This window comes from Artemia franciscana, chromosome 2 (genome assembly GCF_032884065.1).
Source record: "Artemia franciscana chromosome 2, ASM3288406v1, whole genome shotgun sequence".
NCBI classification, from domain to species: domain Eukaryota; kingdom Metazoa; phylum Arthropoda; class Branchiopoda; order Anostraca; family Artemiidae; genus Artemia; species Artemia franciscana.
This window is the reverse complement of record NC_088864.1, coordinates 51,389,830-51,408,525: the sequence shown is the minus strand read 5'-3', so window position 1 is coordinate 51,408,525 and position 18,696 is coordinate 51,389,830. Positions and strand designations below refer to the sequence as shown.

Below are 18,696 nucleotides of genomic sequence, written 5' to 3'. Positions count from 1 at the left end.
TATTGAGCTATATTAAGCCAAAAATGAGCAAAGTTAAAGTTAAAATAATTTTTAAGCGTAAAACTGCAACATAACGACCATAAAAAAAAAATTATTTCTAGAACAAACATGAACTACAATAAATAAACAAGTCAAACTTAAAACGAGCAGACACTAAGTTTAGCTGAATTCCTCCTCCCCCTCTGAAAAACTGACAGTAATTTACACGCTACTTAGTTTCAATTTAATCTAAAATATTCGCAAAAATTATCTAAAAATGTCCTCCCAGAACTCATAGCCTTGATAGTAGTACTAGCAGTAATAATGTAGTAGCAGCAGTCGTAGTAGCAGTATTATGAGTTATCTGTACATTTTGCATTTTGCCTACTTCGACATACCCTTTAACTTGTGCTTAAAGTTTCAACTTATTACACCTAAACGTTCCTGGATACTGTTAATACGCCCTTTTGGTAGCCTATATGTACTGATTGTGTTTTTATCTATTTCATCGTCCACGTACAGATATCATGAAAGCATCAACTTTCTACCCGTAACAGAAGTAGTCGTAGCAATAATAGTAATAGCAGTTGATGTAAGAGCGGTAGTCGTATTAGCAGTATGGCCAGAATGCCTTTTGGATAGTTCCTCATCCCTCTCAATACAACTTGAAAGTTCCAGATTAAAACTAAAGGCTATTCCTGAGAAATCCCTCATGCACCCTTTTGTAACAGAATTCCCACAGTATGTTTTGATTTATTCTGACCCTATCCCCCCTAAATGCTATCTCGAAGTTCTGCATTAAGTTTCACCCTAAGTTCCAGCAAAAGTGATAACATGCATATAATGCATTTTATCTATTCCAACATCCACCTCTAGATAACCTTGGTCAACTGAGCTTTCATAGATCTCTTAAAATCCCAGCTTAATACACTCAGTCATTCTTGAGTCTCCCTCTTTTGACAGCCTGTATACCCATAGCATTTTCTGAAGTAGTTTTCAACACTCTCCTCGCATTCTCTGAATGCTTTACTTGGATGCATTTGGTGTTTTTGAACACCAAAAGTCAAACATGCCCTTTCTTCAATAAAAAGTATTGTATATTAATAATGGGCAAATTAGATAAAATACAGCCCTTGCTTTTAGAGTTATAGGGAGCTAAAAACATCAATATCCCAAGAGACATAGTTACTGTAACTTTTCAACTATGCTGAATATAATGGCTGTCTCAAAATTTTAATTGGATTTTTGTAGAGAATTAACAGGCATGCAAGGGAGGCTACTTGTCCTCGAATCTCTTTTGACTCTTGAAAAAGGGTGATAGAACTTTTCATTTTCAGTCATACGAGCTTCTTTAAAAGTTTTTATGATAGCACTACACTGACTTTGATACTATCTATATGCCCTTCTGAAAACCTCCAAGCATCTATTTATTGCTTAACAGCCCCCCCTCCCCTACACGCTCCTTAAATATTATCCTAAACAACATTAGCTTCACTAGTTACAGCAATTGTAGTTGCAGTATAGTAGCATATACATAGTACCTTTTGGTTAGTTCAAAATCCTTTAAAACACATCCTGAAAGCTCTCACTTAATAATGTAATTCGTTCCTGAGGTATTGTTGTTACACCCCTTTGACAGTCTGGTTGTACACATTTCGTTCTAACTTAATTTGACATCCAAAAATACTTCTAGAAAAATTCACCTTAATTCTCATTGCTTTAGTGCCAACAATAGCAGTATATTATAGCAACTGCATTAGTAATAGTATGTAAATAACTCCTTTGGGTTTTTTTCAACATGCTGAACTCACAACACAAGCTGAAATTTTCAGATTAATATCATAAACTGCTCTTGAGATACTGCTGATTGGTCCTATTCAAAATTCATGTGTGCATAGTGTGTTTTGATGTAGTTCAACATTGTTTCAAAATTCCCCAAGATATATACCCTAATACCCTTAGTCTTACTAGCAGGACTGCTAACAGTATGATTAGTAGTAACTTTAGCCTTAGTAGCAGTAGCAGTAGCATCAATAGTAATATTAAATACAAAAAAGCTTTTTGAAATGAAAGTAAGGAGCGACATTAAAACTTAAAACGAACAAAAATTACTCCTTATATGAAAGGGGCTTTTCCTCCTCGACACCCCGCTCTTTACGCTAAAGTTTTGTATTGTTTTAAAAAGTAGAGTTGCGAGAAAGAATCAAACTTTAGCGCAAGGAGCGGGGTGTCGAGGAGGAAAAGCCCCTTTCATATAAGGAGTAATTTCTGTTCGTTTTAAGTTTTAATGTTGCTCCTTACTTTCATTTCAAAAAGCTTTTTTTTTATTTAATTTCTGAAAGTTTTTGAATTAATGCATGTCCGATATTGGTTCTCCGTACATAAATTATTAAAATGAAATTTGCATATTAATTCTTTTTTTGGCTAAATGGCTTTCTCTTAGCTTTGATCAGACGATTTGCAGAGATAAGGGGTGTGGAAGGAGGCCTAATTGCCCTCCAATTTTTTGTTACTTATAAAGGCAACTAGAACTTTTAATTTTTAACGAACATTTTTATTAGTAAGAAATATACGTAACTTAAGAATTAACTTACGTAACAAACTTTTATATTTATTAACTTACGTAACAAACTTTTATATTCTTATATTTTTGATTATATATATGAGGGTCCCCTCGTTAATACCTCGCTCTTCACACTAAATCTTAAGTTTGTTCCCAGTTCATTAAGAATGACCCCTGAATCAGAAAGGCCGTAGAATAAATAGTTGAAATTACTTAAAGTTTTTTTAGCATAAAGAGTGAAGTATTTATCTCCTCCTAAATACCTCGCTCTTTATGCTAAAGTATTTTTAGAACCCCTAATATGCGTAATAATCTCTGTTCTTTTTAAGTTTTAATGCTTCTCCTTACTTTCAATTAAAAAAACTTTTTCATGTTTATATTTTCATTGTTTTCTTTAATAGTAATTCTAGAAACTCCTACGCCCTTTTTATTGAATTTCTCTTCCCCCAAGAAATATTCCTCCAAGGAAAGATACTCCCATATAGCCCTCTCCCCTGTACTCCACAGCCAAACAAAAAAAATCCCCCTGAAAACGTCGGTACACTTCCCAATTACCATTACTGTATGTAAACATTGGTCAAAGTTAGTAACTGGCAGCCCCTGTGGGACTGTGGGGGGTAAGTCATCCCTAAAGACATAGTTATTATGGTTTTTGACTATGCGGAACAAAATGGCTAGCTCAAAATTTTGATCCGTTGACTTTGGGAAAAAATTTGCGTGGGAGGAGGCCTAGGTGCCCTCCAATTTTTTCGGTCACTTAAAAAGGGCACTAGAACTTTTCATTTCCATTAGAATGAGCCCTCTTGCAACACTCTAGGACCACTTGGTCGATACGATGACCCCTGGGAAAAAGAAAAAAAAAACAAATAAACACGCACCCGTCATTAGTCTTCTGGAAAAAAAAAATACAAAATCCCACATTTTTGTAGATTGGACCTCGAATTTTTTTATAGGGTTCTCTGATACGCTAAATGCGATGGTGTGATTTTCGTTACGATCCTATGACTTTTAGGGGGTGTTTCTCCCTATTTTTAAAAATAAGGCAAATTTTCTCAGGCTCGAAACTTTTGATGACAGAGAATAAATTTGATAAAACTTATATATTTGAAATCAGCATAAAAATTCAATTCTTTTGATATATCTTTTAGCATCGAAATTCCGTTTTTTAGCGTTTCGTTTACTATTGAGCCGGGTCGCTCCTTACTACAGTTCGCTACCACAAACTGTTGGATTGATTATTTGTATTAGTAGTAGTGTTCCCTTAAATTTTCACTTAAGTATCCTTAACCTCGGTATTACTTTCTATAGAAGCAGTATTTGTGGTGGCAGTAGTATTAGTAGTGGTAGTAGAACAGTAGCTGTAGTAGTAAAAGGAGTTGCAGACAAGTATTGCATTTTGGTCAATTTATCTTTCCTTTTAAGCATTATCTTAGAGTTCCATTTTAATCACCTAAACCTTTCCTGAAATAACCCCTTTCAATTATATGCATGAATGTAGTGTTGTTGGATTTAGTCCCTATTTCTAATTTGCATTATCTTAATTTTTCATTTTCTTATCCATAGTGTTAATGCTGCTAAGCATCTTAGTAGTATTGGCAGTAGTAGAAGCAGTGGAACTCGTTTAAAAGATATTGCTGATACACCCTTTTGACAATCTGTGTGCGCATAGTATGTTTTGATTTAGTTCAACTTTACTGTCAAAATTGCCTCTAATTTCCACGTCAATACCATCAGGCTTGGTAGTAATTTCTACCTAAGGTGTAGTTTTAATGGTAACATTGGTAGTAGTAGCAGCCGTAGCAGTAGTGGTAATAGTAGTGGTAGTAGTAGTAGCAGTAGCAGCAGCAATAGTAGTAAAAGTAGTAGTAATGGTAGAAGTAGTTGAAGCGTGTAAAAATTGTCTTTTTGGTCAATTGGTCAGGCTTTTTATCATTTCCTGAAAGTTACACTATTTCATTATCGTATAATGCCTTTTTGACAGCCAGTATGCATAAAACAGGTTTAAATGTAGTTCATGACTCCTTTCAACATCATGGTTGCAGCAGCAGTTGCAACCTAGTAAAGAGCGTACCAAAGCCCGTAGCAACCAAAAGTTGAAAAACATAAAACATGGTCTATTGAGAAAAAATTGCCATCTGACTCTGAATCAGAAATAATAACTTTTGTTCCGGTTAATCTTAGAAACAAAAGTCTATTGCAAAAGCAAACTTATGGTGATTTCGAAAAAGAGGGAACAAAATAAAAAGTATACCATTGGAATCAGCATGGTCAAAAATCTTGTGCGCATTGAACAAAAGAGAAAATCACTTTTTTGCAAGGGTATCACTAATGTGTCCGTTTTTCCTTTTTTCAAACCACGGCTAGCGTGTTACCAGAAAAACATAAAGAGATGTTTAATGGCTCATTCTAGCAGATATTAGAATTACTAGTGCCTTTTTGAGTGTCCGAAAAATTTGGAAGGCTGCTAGCCCCCCTTCAAAAAAAGGTCCCCCTATTTTAAAGTCGTCCGATCAGAATTAAGTGATAGCAAATATTTTAGCATAGTTGAAAGGTCCAAAAACCTTACATTTGGTGTTGACCTGACACTCCATAGTCCCTAGAAAATGGCTTTAAAGTAAGAAATTGTTGTCGTACAAAATCTAATGGATTAAATTAGATTAATAGAGTTTAATTCTTAACCAATGCTATTATTCCTACTGCGCCAAAAAATTATGACTAATCGCCAACATTTGAGGGAAGGGGGAACTTCCCATGAGAAAATTGACCAGGATTTGAGAGCCTTCACAAATTAAATAACTGGGGGCTTCCTCCCAGTAAAAGAAAAATAAAATAGACCATGTCAGTATTTTTTGTACATTAAATTTAATTTAAAAACGGGCAAAGATTAATTAAAAACAAAGTTTTTTTAAAGGGAATAAATAGCGAAGTTGAAACTTAAAACGAACAAAAATTATTGCTTCACAGTCTATCTAAAATATTTTGATAATACTAGTGAAAATAAACAAACTGATACTATTTCCCTATGTTTGTATGATAATAGAAAACTAGCGCTTTACTGAAAACACCCAGGGGCCAGCAAATAAAAAGGAATACTGATTTAGGAGTCAAATGTGAGTACATAGCCTGGCAACATCACACTAATCTGTAACGATTTTTCTAGTATTACACCAGCTTTGATATCAGCAATTTCCAGTATACAGTTAAAACTATCTTAGAACTTAAGAATAATAATAAATTTTATTTTACTAGCCGCAAATTCATCAAACAGCAAATACGAGGTAATAGTTTGATCTCAACAGCTTAAACACCAATAGTGAGTAATATACAATTTCAAATTGTAAGAAGACATTCTTTATCAAACAGTTCGTGGTAACGAACTGTAGTAAGGAGCGATCCGGCTCAATAGTAACCAAAACTCTAAAAAATTGAATTTTGATATCAATAGCTACATCAAAAGAATCGCATTTTAATGCTGATTTTAAATATATAAGTTTCATCAAGTTTAGTCTTACCCATCAAAAGTTACGAGCCTGGGAATATTTGCCTTATTTAGGAAAATAGGGGGAAACACCCCCTAAAAGTCGTCGGATCTTAACGAAAATGACACCATCAGATTCAGCGTATCAGAGAACCCTACTGTAGAAGTTTCAAGCTCCTATCTACAAAAATGTGGAATTTTGCATTTTTTGCCAGAAGACAAATCACGGGTGCGTGTTTATTTGTTTGTTTTTTTTTTGTTTTTTTTTTTTTTCTTTTCCCCAGGGGTCATCGTATCGACCAAATGGTCCTAGTATCTCGCAAGAGGGCTCATTTTAACGGAAATGAAAAGTTCTAGTGCCCTTTTTAAGTGACCAAAAAAATTGGAGGGCATCTAGGCCCCCTCCCACGCTCATTTGTTTCCCAAAGTCAACGGATCAAAATTTTGAGATAGCCATTTTGTTCAGCATAGTCGAAAACCTTAATAACTATGTCTTTGGGGATGACTTACTCCCCAACAATCGCTGGGGGAGGGGCTACAAGTTACAAACTTTGACCAGTGTTTACATATAGTAATGGTTATTGGGAAGTGTACAGACGTTTTCAGGGGGATTTTATTTTGTTTAGGGGTGGGGCTGAGGAGAGGGGGCTATTTTGGAGGATCTTTCCTTGGAGGAATCTGTCATGGGGGAAGAAAAATTAAATGACAAAGGCGCAGGATTCTCTAGCATTACTATAAGAAAACAATGAAAAACAAACATGAAAACGTTTTTTCAAATGAAAGGAAGGAGTAGCATTGAAACTCAAAACGAACAGAGATTATTACGCATATGAGGGGTTCTAAAAATACTTTAGCATAAAGAGCGAGGCATTTAGGAGGAGATAAATACCTCGCTCTTTATGCCAAAGTATTTTTAGTAATTTCAACTATTTATTCTACGGCCTTTCTGATTCAGGGGTCATTCTTAAAGAATTGGGAAAAAACTTACGATTTATTGTAAAGAGCGAGGTATTAACGAGGGTACAAACCTCCTCGTATACATAATCAAACAGTTCGTGGTAACGAACTGTAGTAAGGAGCGATCCGGCTCAATAGTAACCAAAACTCTAAAAAATTGAATTTTGATATCAATAGCTACATCAAAAGAATCGCATTTTAATGCTGATTTTAAATATATAAGTTTCATTAAGTTTAGTCTTACCCATCAAAAGTTACGAGCCTGAGAAAATTTGTCTTATTTAGGAAAATAGGGGGGAAACCCCCTAAAAGTCGTAGGATCTTAACGAAAATGACACCATCACATTCAGCGTATCAGCACCCTACTGTAGAAGTTTCAAGCTCCTATCTACAAAAATGTGGATTTTTGTATTTTTCGCCAGAAGACAAATCACGGGTGCGTGTTTATTTGTTTGTTTGTTTTTTTTTTTTTGTTTTTTTTCTTTTCCCCAGGGGTCATCGTATCGACCAAGTGGTCCTAGAATGTCGCAAGAGGGCTCATTCTAACGGAAATGAAAAGTTCTAGTGCCCTTTTTAAGTGACCAAAAAAATTGGAGGGCACCTAGGCCCCCTCCCACGCTCATTTTTTCTCCAAAGTCAACAGATCAAAATTTTGAGATAGCCATTTTGTTCCGCATAGTCAAAAACCATAATAACTATGTCTTTGGGAATGACTTACTCCCCCAAAGTCCCTGGGGGTTGGGCTGCAACTTACAAACTTCGACCAGTGTTTATATATAATAATGGTTATTGGGAAGTGTACAGTCGGTTTCAGGGGATTTTTTTTTGGTTTTGGGGGTGGGGTTGAGGGGAGGGGGCTATGTGGGAGGATCTTTCCATGGAGAAATGTGTCATGGGGGAACAGAAATTCAATGAAAAGGGCGCAGGATTTTCTAAAATTACTATAAAAAAACAATGAAAAAATAAACATGGAAAATTTTTTTTCAATTGAAAGTAAAGAGTAGCATTGAAACTTAAAACGAACAGAGATTATTACGCATATGAGGGGTTCTAAAAATACTTTAGCATAAAGAGCGAGGTATTTAGGAGGAGATAAATACCTCGCTCTTTATGCTATAGTATTTTTAGTAATTTCAACTATTCATTCTACGGCCTTTCTGATTCAGGGGTTATTCTTAAAGAATTGGGACAAAACTTGCGATTTAGTGTAAAGAACGAGGTATTAACGAGGGTACAAACCCTCTCATATACATAATAAAAATTAAAGAATATAAAAGTTTGTTATGTAAGATAATTCTTAAGTTACGTATATTTTTTACTAATAGAAAAAATCGTTAAAAATTAAAATTTATAGTTGCCTTTTTATGTAACCGAAAAATTGCATGGCAACTAGGCCTCCTTTCCCATCTCTTATTTCTCAAAATCGTCTGATCAAAACTAAGAGAAAGCCATTTAGCCAAAAAAGGAATTAATATGCAAATTTCATTTTAATAATTTATGTTTGGAGAGCCAAAATCAAACATGCATTAATTCAAAAACGTTCAGAAATTACATAAAAAAAACTAGTTTTTATAACTGAAAGTAAGGAGCGACATTAAAACTTAAAACGAACAGAAATTACTCCGTATATGAAATGGGTTGTCCCCTCCGCAATCCCTCGCTCTTTACGCTAAAGTTTGACTCTTTGCCGCAATTCTGCTTTTTAATACAATTAAAAGCTTTAGCGTAAAGAGTGAGGAATTGCGGAGGGGACAACCCATTTCATATACTGAGTAATTTCTGTTCGTTTTAAGTTTTAATGTCGCTCCTTACTTTCAGTTAAAAAAACTAGTTTTTTTTATGTAATTGTTACTATGAAATGAAGAAAAAATAAACCATAATATGAACTCCACAAATCTGGTTATTTCTCTCAATACAACAGAATGTTTCAAGCATTAATGCAAATTCTAAAGCTAGTCTATAGTCCTAATACTATCAAAATGGCTTCACTCCAGACTTGTCTACAAACTAATCATGAAATATCAAACAGTTCGTGGTAACTGTTTTGCGGCTCAATAGTAAATAAAACTCTAAAAAACGGAATTTTGATGCTAAAAGATACATTATAAGAATCGATATTTATGCTGATTTTAAGTTTATAAGTTTCATTAAACTTAATCTTACTCATCAAAAGTTACGAGCATGGTAAAATTTGCATTATTTTAGAAAATAGGGAAACACTTTTTAAGAGTCAGAGAATTTTATCATCACTTCATCGCATTCAGCGTATCAGAGAATCCTATTGTAAAGGTTTCAAGCTCTTATCTATAAAAATGTGGAACTTCGTAGTTTTTGCCAGAAGACCGATCACGGGTGCGTATTTATTTGTCTTTTTGTTGTTGTCTTTTTCCAGTGGTTATTATACCGAGCAAGTAGTCCTAGAATGTCGTAAGAGGCTCATTCTGACAGAAATGAAAAGTTCTAGTGTCCTTTTTGAGTGATCAAAAAAACTGGAGGGTACCTAGGCCCCCTCCCTTGCTCATTTTTTTTCCCAAAGTCAATGGATCAAAATTTTGAAATAGCCATTTTTCAGCATAGTCGAAAAACATAAGAACTGTGTCTTTGGGTATGCCTTACTGCCCCACAGTCCTTGGAGGATGGGCTACAAGTTACAAACTTTGACCAGTGTTTACATACAGTAGTGGTTATTGTGAAGTGTTCAGACGTTTTCAGGGGGAAGTTTTTGTTTGAGGAAGGGGGGGATTGAATGAAGGAGGATATGTGGGAGGATCTTTCCTTAGTTTAATATATCATGGGGGAATAGAAATTAAACAAAAGGGCCACAGGATTTTCTAGCATTATTATAAATAAAAATGAAAAAATAAATATGATAAAAAAATTTTCAACTGAAAGTAAGGAGCTGCACTAAAACTTAAAACGAACAGAGATTATTACGCATATGAGGGGTTCTTCTCCTCCGACTACATCACTCCTTACGCTAAAGTGTTTTTAGTTATTTCAACTATTTATTCTACGGTATTTCTGATTCAGGGGTCATTCTTAAAGAATTAGGCCAAAATTTAAGCTTTAGTGTAAAGAGCGAGGTGTTAGCGAGGATATAAACCCCCTCAAATACATAAGAAAAATATACGAATATAAAAGTTCGTTACGTAAGTTAATTCTTAATTTACGTATATTTTTAACTAATAAAATGTCCGTTAAAAATTAAAGTCATAGTTGCCTTTTTAAGAAACCGAAAAATTGGAGGGCAACTAGGCATACTCCTCCACCCCTTTTTCCTCAAAATTGTCTGATCAAAACTAAGAGAAAGCCATTCAGCCAAAAAAAAAAAAGAATTGATATGCAAATTTTCTGTTAATTATTTATGTGCAGAGTGCCAAAACCAAACATGCATTAATTAAAAACGTTCAGAAATCAAATATAAAAAAAATAGTTTTTTGTAAACTGAAAGTAAGGAGCGGCACTAAAACTTAAAAAGAACCGAAACTAACCCGTTTCTGAGAGGTACTGTTCTCTTCTCAACACCCCACTCTTTACGCTATATTTTTTTACTGTTTAATAAAGTAGTATCAAACAGTTCGTGGTAACGAACTGCAGTAAAGAGCGATCCGGCTAAATTGTAACCAAAAATCTTAAAAATGGGATTTTATACCAATAGCTACATCAAAAGAATCACATTTTAATGCTGATTTTAAATATATAAGCTTCATCAAGTTTAGTCTTGCCCATCGAAAGTTAAGACCCTGAGAAAATTTGCCTTATTTTAGAAAATAGGGGGAAACATCCCCTAAAAGTCATAAAATCTGGAAAATCGCACCATCGGATTCAACGTATCAAAAAACAATGTTATAGAAGTTTCAAGCTCCTATCTACAAAAATGTGGAATTTTGTATTTTTTGCCAGAAGGCAGATCCCGGATTCGTGTTTATTTGTTTGTTGTTGTTTTTTTTCTCAGGGGTGATCGTATGGACTCAGTGGTCCTAGAATGTTGCGAGAGGGCTCATTCTAACGGAAATGAAAAGTTCTAGTACCCTTTTAAAGTTACCAAAAAAATCGGAGGGCACCTAGGCCCCCTCCCACGCTAATAATTTTCCCAAAGTCAACGGATCAAAATTCTGAGATATCCATTTTATTCAATGTAGTTGAAAAACCTTATAACTATGTCTTTAAGGACGACTTGCTCCCCCACAGTCCCCGTGGGAAGGGCTACAAGTTACAAACTTTGACCATTGCTTACATATAGTAATTGTTATTGGGAAGTGTGCAGAAGTTTTCAGAGGGATTTTTTGGCTGGGGGGAGGGGTTGAAAAGAGGGGGATATGTTGGGGCAATTGGTCATGGGGGAAGAAAATTCCCATGAAGGGAGAGCAGGATTTTCTGGCATTATTTTAAAAAAAATATAAAAAATAATATGAAAAGTTTTTTTTCAACAGGAAGTTACTAGCAGCATTAAAACTTAAAACGAACAGAAATTATTACGTATATGAGGGGGTTACCTTCTCGTAATACCTCGATCTTTACGCTAAAGTATTTTTAGTAATTTCAACTATTTATTCTACGGCTTATGTGATTCCGGGGTCATTCTTAATGAATTGGGACAAAATTTAAGCTTTATCGTATAGAGCGGGGTACTGACGAGGGGGTAAACCCCCACATATATGTAATAAAAAAAATGAGAATACAGAAGTTCCTTACGTAAGCTAATTTATAAGTTTCGTATATCTTTTACTAATAAAAACATTTGTAAAAAATTAAAAGTTCAAGTTGCCTTTTTAAGTAACCAAAAATCGGAGGGCAACTAGGCTTCCTCATCTGCTTCTTTTTTTTCTCAAAATCATTCGATCAAAACAATGAGAAAGCCATTTAGCCAAAAAAAATAACATGCAGATTTTACTTTAATTATTCCTTTACGGAGAGCCAAAATCAAAACCTGCATTGATTCAAAAATGTTCAGAAATTAAATAAAAAACAAGTTTGTTTTTAACTGAAAGTAAGGAGCAACATTAAGACTTAAAACGAACAGAAATTCCTTCGTATATGAAAGGGGCTGCTTCCTCATCAATACCTCGCTCTTTACACTAAAATTTTTTACTGTTTTAAAAAGTAGAGTTGAAAAGAGTCAGAATTTAGCGTAAAGAGCGGGGTGTTGATGAAAAAGCAGCCCCTTTCATTTATAAAAGTTTTAAGTTTTAATGTCGCTTCTTACTTTCAGTTAAACAAACAGTTTTTGTTTTTTTTTTTAAATTAAGAGAAAGAGTCAAACTTTAGTGGAAAGAGCGGGGCGTTGAGAAGGGAAGAGCCCCTTTCATAAACGGGTTAATTTCTGTTCGTTTTAAGTTTTAATGTCGTTCCTTACTTTCAGGTAAAAAAATAGTTTTTTTTATTTAATCTTATTCAGAGCCAAAACGAGATTCAATCATTGGACTGAGCTCATTTTATACCAAATTACACGAAAAAAAGATAAATAACAAAAAGCAAATGGCCTAAAATCCTTTATTTTTTTCAAAAAGTGTGTTTAATCGGTTTGCTTCTACTGTACCAAAACTCCTAATTTTTTGTATTTCCAGTAAAGTGTTAGTTTTATCAATGTGTGTTAAATAGATTGTGATGCAATAACGTTTGCTCCTTTTAAGTATCAACTTTGCTGTTTACTCCCCTTAGAAAAACTTAGCTTTTTCACAATTGATTCTAAGAAAAGTTCACCTGAATGCCCTTTTTATTTTTGGACAGTAAAGGTCAAACATTTTTCAATAACAAGTTCTTTATGAAAACATATGATCAATTCCATAAATTAGAACCTTTACCCCAAGGGCTGTAGGGATGGGGTTGATATCCCCAAACACATCTACTCTATGTTTTAATTATGCTAAACAAAATGAGTAGCCAATCTCAAACTTTGATTGTTTAATTAAAACTCTATGGTTTAAATCTCTATAATTAAAATATAATTAAAACTCTGTATAATTAAAACTCTATGTTTTAATTATGCTAAACAAAATGAGTAGCCAATCTCAAACTTTGATTGGATGTGTCTGGGTAGTTGATGGGTGTGGGAAGGGGCTGACTATCATCCAATCACTTTTGACTCTTAAAAAAGGCTTTGGAACTGCCAATTTCCAATCGAATAAGATCATTTCAAAGTTTTTATGACAGCTTTATTTGTAAGATGTGCCTAGGTGAAACACAGTTATATATTGTGCCCATATTGCTCTTTACTAGGGCAGTGCTATGACGCTGTCTATGATTCGAAAAAAATTGTAAAAGTTTTTTTAAAGCTAGTTTTGGCCACTAGAAGGATTGATTATTCATTTTATTGTTAAAAGCAGTATGTATTTATTAACTGCAGCCGCAAACGGTGGCTTTCGTCTGTTTCAAACAGTTCGTGGTAACGAACTGTAGTAAGGAGCGACCCGGCTCAATAGAAACCAAAATCTCTAAAAAATTGAATTTTGATATCAATAGCTACACCAAAAGAATCGCATTTTAATGCTGATTTTAAATATATAAGTTTCATCAAATGTAGTCTTACCCATCAAGAGTAACGAGCCTGAGAATATTTGCCTTATTTAAGAAAATAGGGGAAAACACCCCCTAAAAGTCGTAGAGTCTTAACGACAATGACACCATCAGATTCAGCGTATCAGAGAACCCTACTGTAAAAGTTTCAAGCTCCTATCTACAAAAATGTGGAATTTTGTATTTTTTGCCAGAAGACAAATCACGGGTGCGTGTTTATTTGTTTGTTTTTTTTTCTTTTTCCCAGGGGTCATCGTATCGACCAATTGGTCCTAGAATGTTGCAAGAGGGCTCATTCTAACGGAAATGAGAAGTTCTAGTGCCCTTTTTAAGTGACCAAAAAAATTGGAGGGCATCTAGGCCCCCTCCCACGCTCATGTTTTTCCCAAAGTCAACAAATCAAAATTTTGAGATAGCCATTTTGTTCAACGTAGTCGAAAACTATAATAACTATGTCTTTGGGGATGACTTACTCCCCCACAATCCCTGGGGGAGGGGCTGCAAGTTACAAACTTTGACCAGTGTTTACATATAGTAATGGTTATTGGGAAGTGTACAGACGTTTTCAGGGGGATTTTATTTTGTTTGGGGGTGGGGCTGAGGGGAGGGGGCTATGTTGGAGGATCTCTCCTTGGAGGAATCTGTCATGGGGGAAGAAAAATTCAATGAAAAGGGCGCAGGATTTTCCCCTCCGCAATCCTTCGCTCTTCACGCTAAAGCTTTTAATTGTTTTAAAAAGTAGAATAGTGGCAAAGAGTCAAACTTTAGCGTAAAGAGCGAAGGATTGCGGAGGGGACTACCCATTTCATATACGGAGTAATTTCTGTTCGTTTTAAGTTTTACTGTCGCTCCTTACTTGTAGTTAAAAAAACTTGTTTTTTTTATTTAATATGATCAAGAGACTATAGTGTTTGAGCTAAATTAGGGCTTATGGTTATTACGGTTTCTTATAAATTAGGTTATGCTAATTTAGGGTTTGTGTCTGAAAGGACAATCTGCATATCATTCTGCCCAGCTTTCATGTCGTTAAGGCATGTTTATACTTCGAAGCAGAATGAGCGGTTCAACTGGATAATCAAAGCGATTAGATCTTTCAGAGAGAAATTAGATTGAAACCTTAGAATAAATTAGCCATTAGAAGAAATCCGATTGATGGTTCGAATTCTTTGGTGATTGCTTTGGTCACCTGAAGAGTCCTAATTTGTTTCAAAGACAAGCTGGAGGATAGATCTGAGTTTAAAAAATCACAATTTTCCCTAACATATCTCTCATAATAACTTCTTGGTAGATAAGTCTATATGTTTCCTCTTTTCAAGTCAGAATCAAATGGATTTTCCATTTGTCTTATTAAAGAGTCACTTTTGTCAGTGACATCTTTCCTCTTCTGAAATTCCTTTAATATGGTTTACCAGATGTAGAAAGAGGACCCGTACCTAATTAAATATTACTCTTTCTTCAAACTGTTGACTACTTAGGGAAGCTAGGGAAGAAATTTAGTATTTATTTAGTAAGAATCTTTTAGTCATTTTTAAATGGTGTGATTATGATATCAAACTTACTGTGAAAGGAAGACCAAAGTGATTCAAGACCCATACTATTTTTGAAATGGTGTGATTAGGATATCAAACTTACTGTGAAAGAAGACCAAAGTGAATCAAGACCCATCCTATTACTTAGTGTTATTCTTTATGGAAGAAATGAGTAAGGTCATAGTAGCCATCTACCTGTGCAGGATGTTTGTGTGGATGGCTCTCAAATTTGTTGGCATTTAATTGGAATTTAAAAGTCCCAACACACCCTGTCATAGTAACATAAAGAATAAAATTTTATGTAGTAGCAATTCAAAAATCCGCTATTTTAAGAAAAAGTATCATTTTACAAGAAAATGGTAAATTTTTTGTTGTTCATATTTTTGACTTAAAAATAAAGTGAACATACCACTCGATGTATTTTTTTTTTTTTTTTTGTTCCTTATGAATATAATAAACGCTTTTATCGCCAGTTCAAATTTAAGCACTTTTTAAGCTATTGAAAATTACCAAATATTTCTAGTTTTGGGGTATAAAAAGGTTGAAAACATTGATCTCAAATTTTAAAACATTGGTCTCAAACTTACTGTTTCATTATAAATCCATTTTTTCAATGTCATATAATTGACAAGCACTGACTTTACACAATTAAAGTGGATCAATAAACCTTACAATATTATGCCCTTTTTTCTTCCTTGATACCGAATTTTTTCAAATCAAAGTATGCACTTTCGGTCGTTTTTGACAAAATAATATACTACGTTTTCTCAGCACCCATATTATTTATGGTTAGGTTAGATTAGGTCAAAAAGTGCTTGAATTTGAATTTGCGATAGAAGCAATTATATAAATAAGGGCATCCAGTGGTATGTTCACTTTATTTGTAAGTAAAAAATACGAACAACGAAAAATTTACTAAAAAAATTTTAATTGTAGGATAAAGGTTTTGAAAGTATTTTTTTCTAAACAGGTATTGGATCAATTATTTTATCATTTGATATCAGGTTGAGTCAAATCCAAGCCTTTTTCTTTACTTTTCATCGTGATCTCGACATGATAACAATCATAAAGGATAAAAATTTACTTAAAATGATATCACATCCGCAAAGTTGTCACATCATTTTGAGATGTTGTATTTTCAAAGGCAGGAAGTATCAATATTTTCGTTTAGTTTAGTCCAGATCCTTTTAATAATTAGTTCAAAAAGCCCTTTTCCACGAAACAAGTTTTTTTTATAAAGAGCCCATCAAGCCATAAAGGCGAAAAATACAAGGTAAAATAATCTTCCAAGCGTTTAACTAATACAAATTACTATCAACAATCAAATGAAACTCAAAACAAGCAGGAATTACAATAAGCCGAGTCAAACTCAAAATGAGGAAAAATTAACATGAGTAGGGTTGATAACACCCATCACTTCTCAAGGCTATAAAATAGTGTGCGCTTTACTGAGACTAAAAAAACGATCTTCGATTGCCAATTTAAATTACATTTACTGATTTCGATTTCTTAAAGTCTTAATAATTTATAATGAAAAGAGAAATCATCAATGCAACAGTACAAACACATAAAAAAAAAGGAAGACAGAAGGAGAAAAGAAAGATGTTTATTAAAATTAAAAAATTTATAACCTTTTGAGTCTGTTTTGTTTTAAGTTAAGGTCAAGTATTGTTCTGATCTTGAGAAAGCTTGAGGTTTGTGCTGAGTCTATGCAAGGTTGTTCTTGCGCTGAGGACTGTGAGGGGGAGGGCGGGGATTTCATCCTCATAGACATAATTTCCATTTCCAGAGACATGCTGTTGTTTTGCCAATGCTATATAGTATAACCAAAGCTCTTTTACGTCAGAGGTTTACTCCACTGATAGGTGTAGCTTAAACTAAACTAAACAATAGGCTACATAAATCCATAAAAAAAACACATATTGCATGGCTTAGCTTTATTTTTAATTTTGTACTAATCTTCCCAATATAAGCCAGTGTTGCAACACATGCTTTTTCAAGATAAGTGAGAATTAGTGATAATGACAATTTCCTACCCACGTTTGAAAAAATTAAAGCTTCTCTACTATCCTTGAAGATATTTTCTTTATTCCAGATTCCAAAAAGTACCTATGTTCGAAATAAGTGTCCATAAAAAGAATGGTGTACCTGTGAATTAGAACAATCCCACCATGAAATATGGTAGCCTCCTAAAAGTGGGAGCCTTATTTTAAGTTAAGCTACAAAATTGACAAAAATAACAGTTATTTAGTAAATCAAAAAGGACAATATAACTTTAGAGGTCTCATTGAGGTGGTAGTTCTACTCTCACGTGTGATAATTTTAAATTTTGTTCACAGATAAATTTGATATGTACGTCTTAGGTTTTATTTATTCATTTATATTAGTTTCAACTTTTAATAGGCTTGACTTTTCTTAAGACTTTATTTTTTCTTGCTTTAGTTTCGATGGTTCTTTTCTATTTTCTTCTGAAATTTCTAGAAGCCCCTTTTCAATTTAATTAAAAACAAATGACAATATATTATAGAGTTATGGCTTCAAAAAATAGTTAACAGTGCCTATGACATAACTGTGCTAACAGTGCTAAGATATTGTAACTCGATCAATCCCAGTCTTGATTAGAAACAAATACTTATAACATGACATATATCTTCTAAGCCTAATAAATGATTTGAATACCTCTTTCCTATTCTTGGGGGCTTAGGGGCCAACAGCACAAACGTAAAATCTTCAGATCTTTGCTTATAAGTTTAAAAATATTCACCCCATTCATATTCTTTTTATATAAGGAATGCTATACAGTTAATTTAAATAGAAAGGGGATCATGTATTAATCATACACATCAGCCTATTAAACAATATTGCCTATGAGCAAGACATTCAAGGAAGAATCAACAAACAAAATCCTTATTTGTTATGCATGAATGAGTTTGCATAAAAGATTCATTGAATCCTTTTATTTTTTTACAGACAAAAGAATGCTACCCGGTTATCTTAAATAGGAAAAGAGGTCATGTGCTCATCATTAATATTTGTCACTTTGAAAAAAGTCCCCCAAGATTTGGTTCGGAAAACGATGTTTTGAATTTAGAGAAGCTCTTTGAGAAGCTGAACTTTATCGTAACAGTGAGGAGGAACCTAAACGCTGATGTAAGTTATTCCTAATTGATTCTACTGGGCATTTTAGCCTATTTGAATCTTTTTTATTCGTAATATTTTAAATGTTAAAATTTTATGGGAATACCATCACACTTGAAAAGAACCCTTTAGAATTATATATCTAAGCTTTGGCAAAAAGAAACTTAAGGAAGTACACATAAATCCCAAGTAGTTGTAAATATTACACAGACTAAATATTGAAAATAAAATCAGGAGGTTCTTCTGTAGAAACAACGTTCGTCAAATAATGGGAAAAATGATTTCTTAAAATTACTGAGCCGCGAATTTTTTCGATCGCTCATTTTTGTAATTGGTTGGGAAATATAAGCTAGTGATCAGAGTAGTATCTGTTAGGATGACTAGGTGAGTGGTAGTAGCTCTGACGTCATACAGCTCTGACAATGTTTTCAAGACCACTTTACGGTCTATCATAGTTTTCAGTTCACTAAGAGCCAGGGGCAAGATTTAAAAGATCTTTAGCTTTATTCTTCCCAAAGTGCTTTTTGTTCCTGCAA

At 33.9% G+C, this 18,696-nt stretch overlaps 1 protein-coding gene across 2 annotated transcripts in view; it reads left to right on the top strand.

Annotated features, from left to right (window-relative positions):
• Positions 1-18,696, top strand: part of LOC136043321 (uncharacterized) — a 71,067-nt gene that overhangs the window by 33,868 nt on the left and 18,503 nt on the right. For both annotated transcript variants that reach the window (XM_065728252.1, XM_065728247.1), the window contains exon 8: positions 17,993-18,172. In XM_065728252.1, coding sequence (XP_065584324.1) covers positions 17,993-18,172 — 180 coding nt within the window. The remainder of the gene's footprint in view (positions 1-17,992; positions 18,173-18,696) is intronic.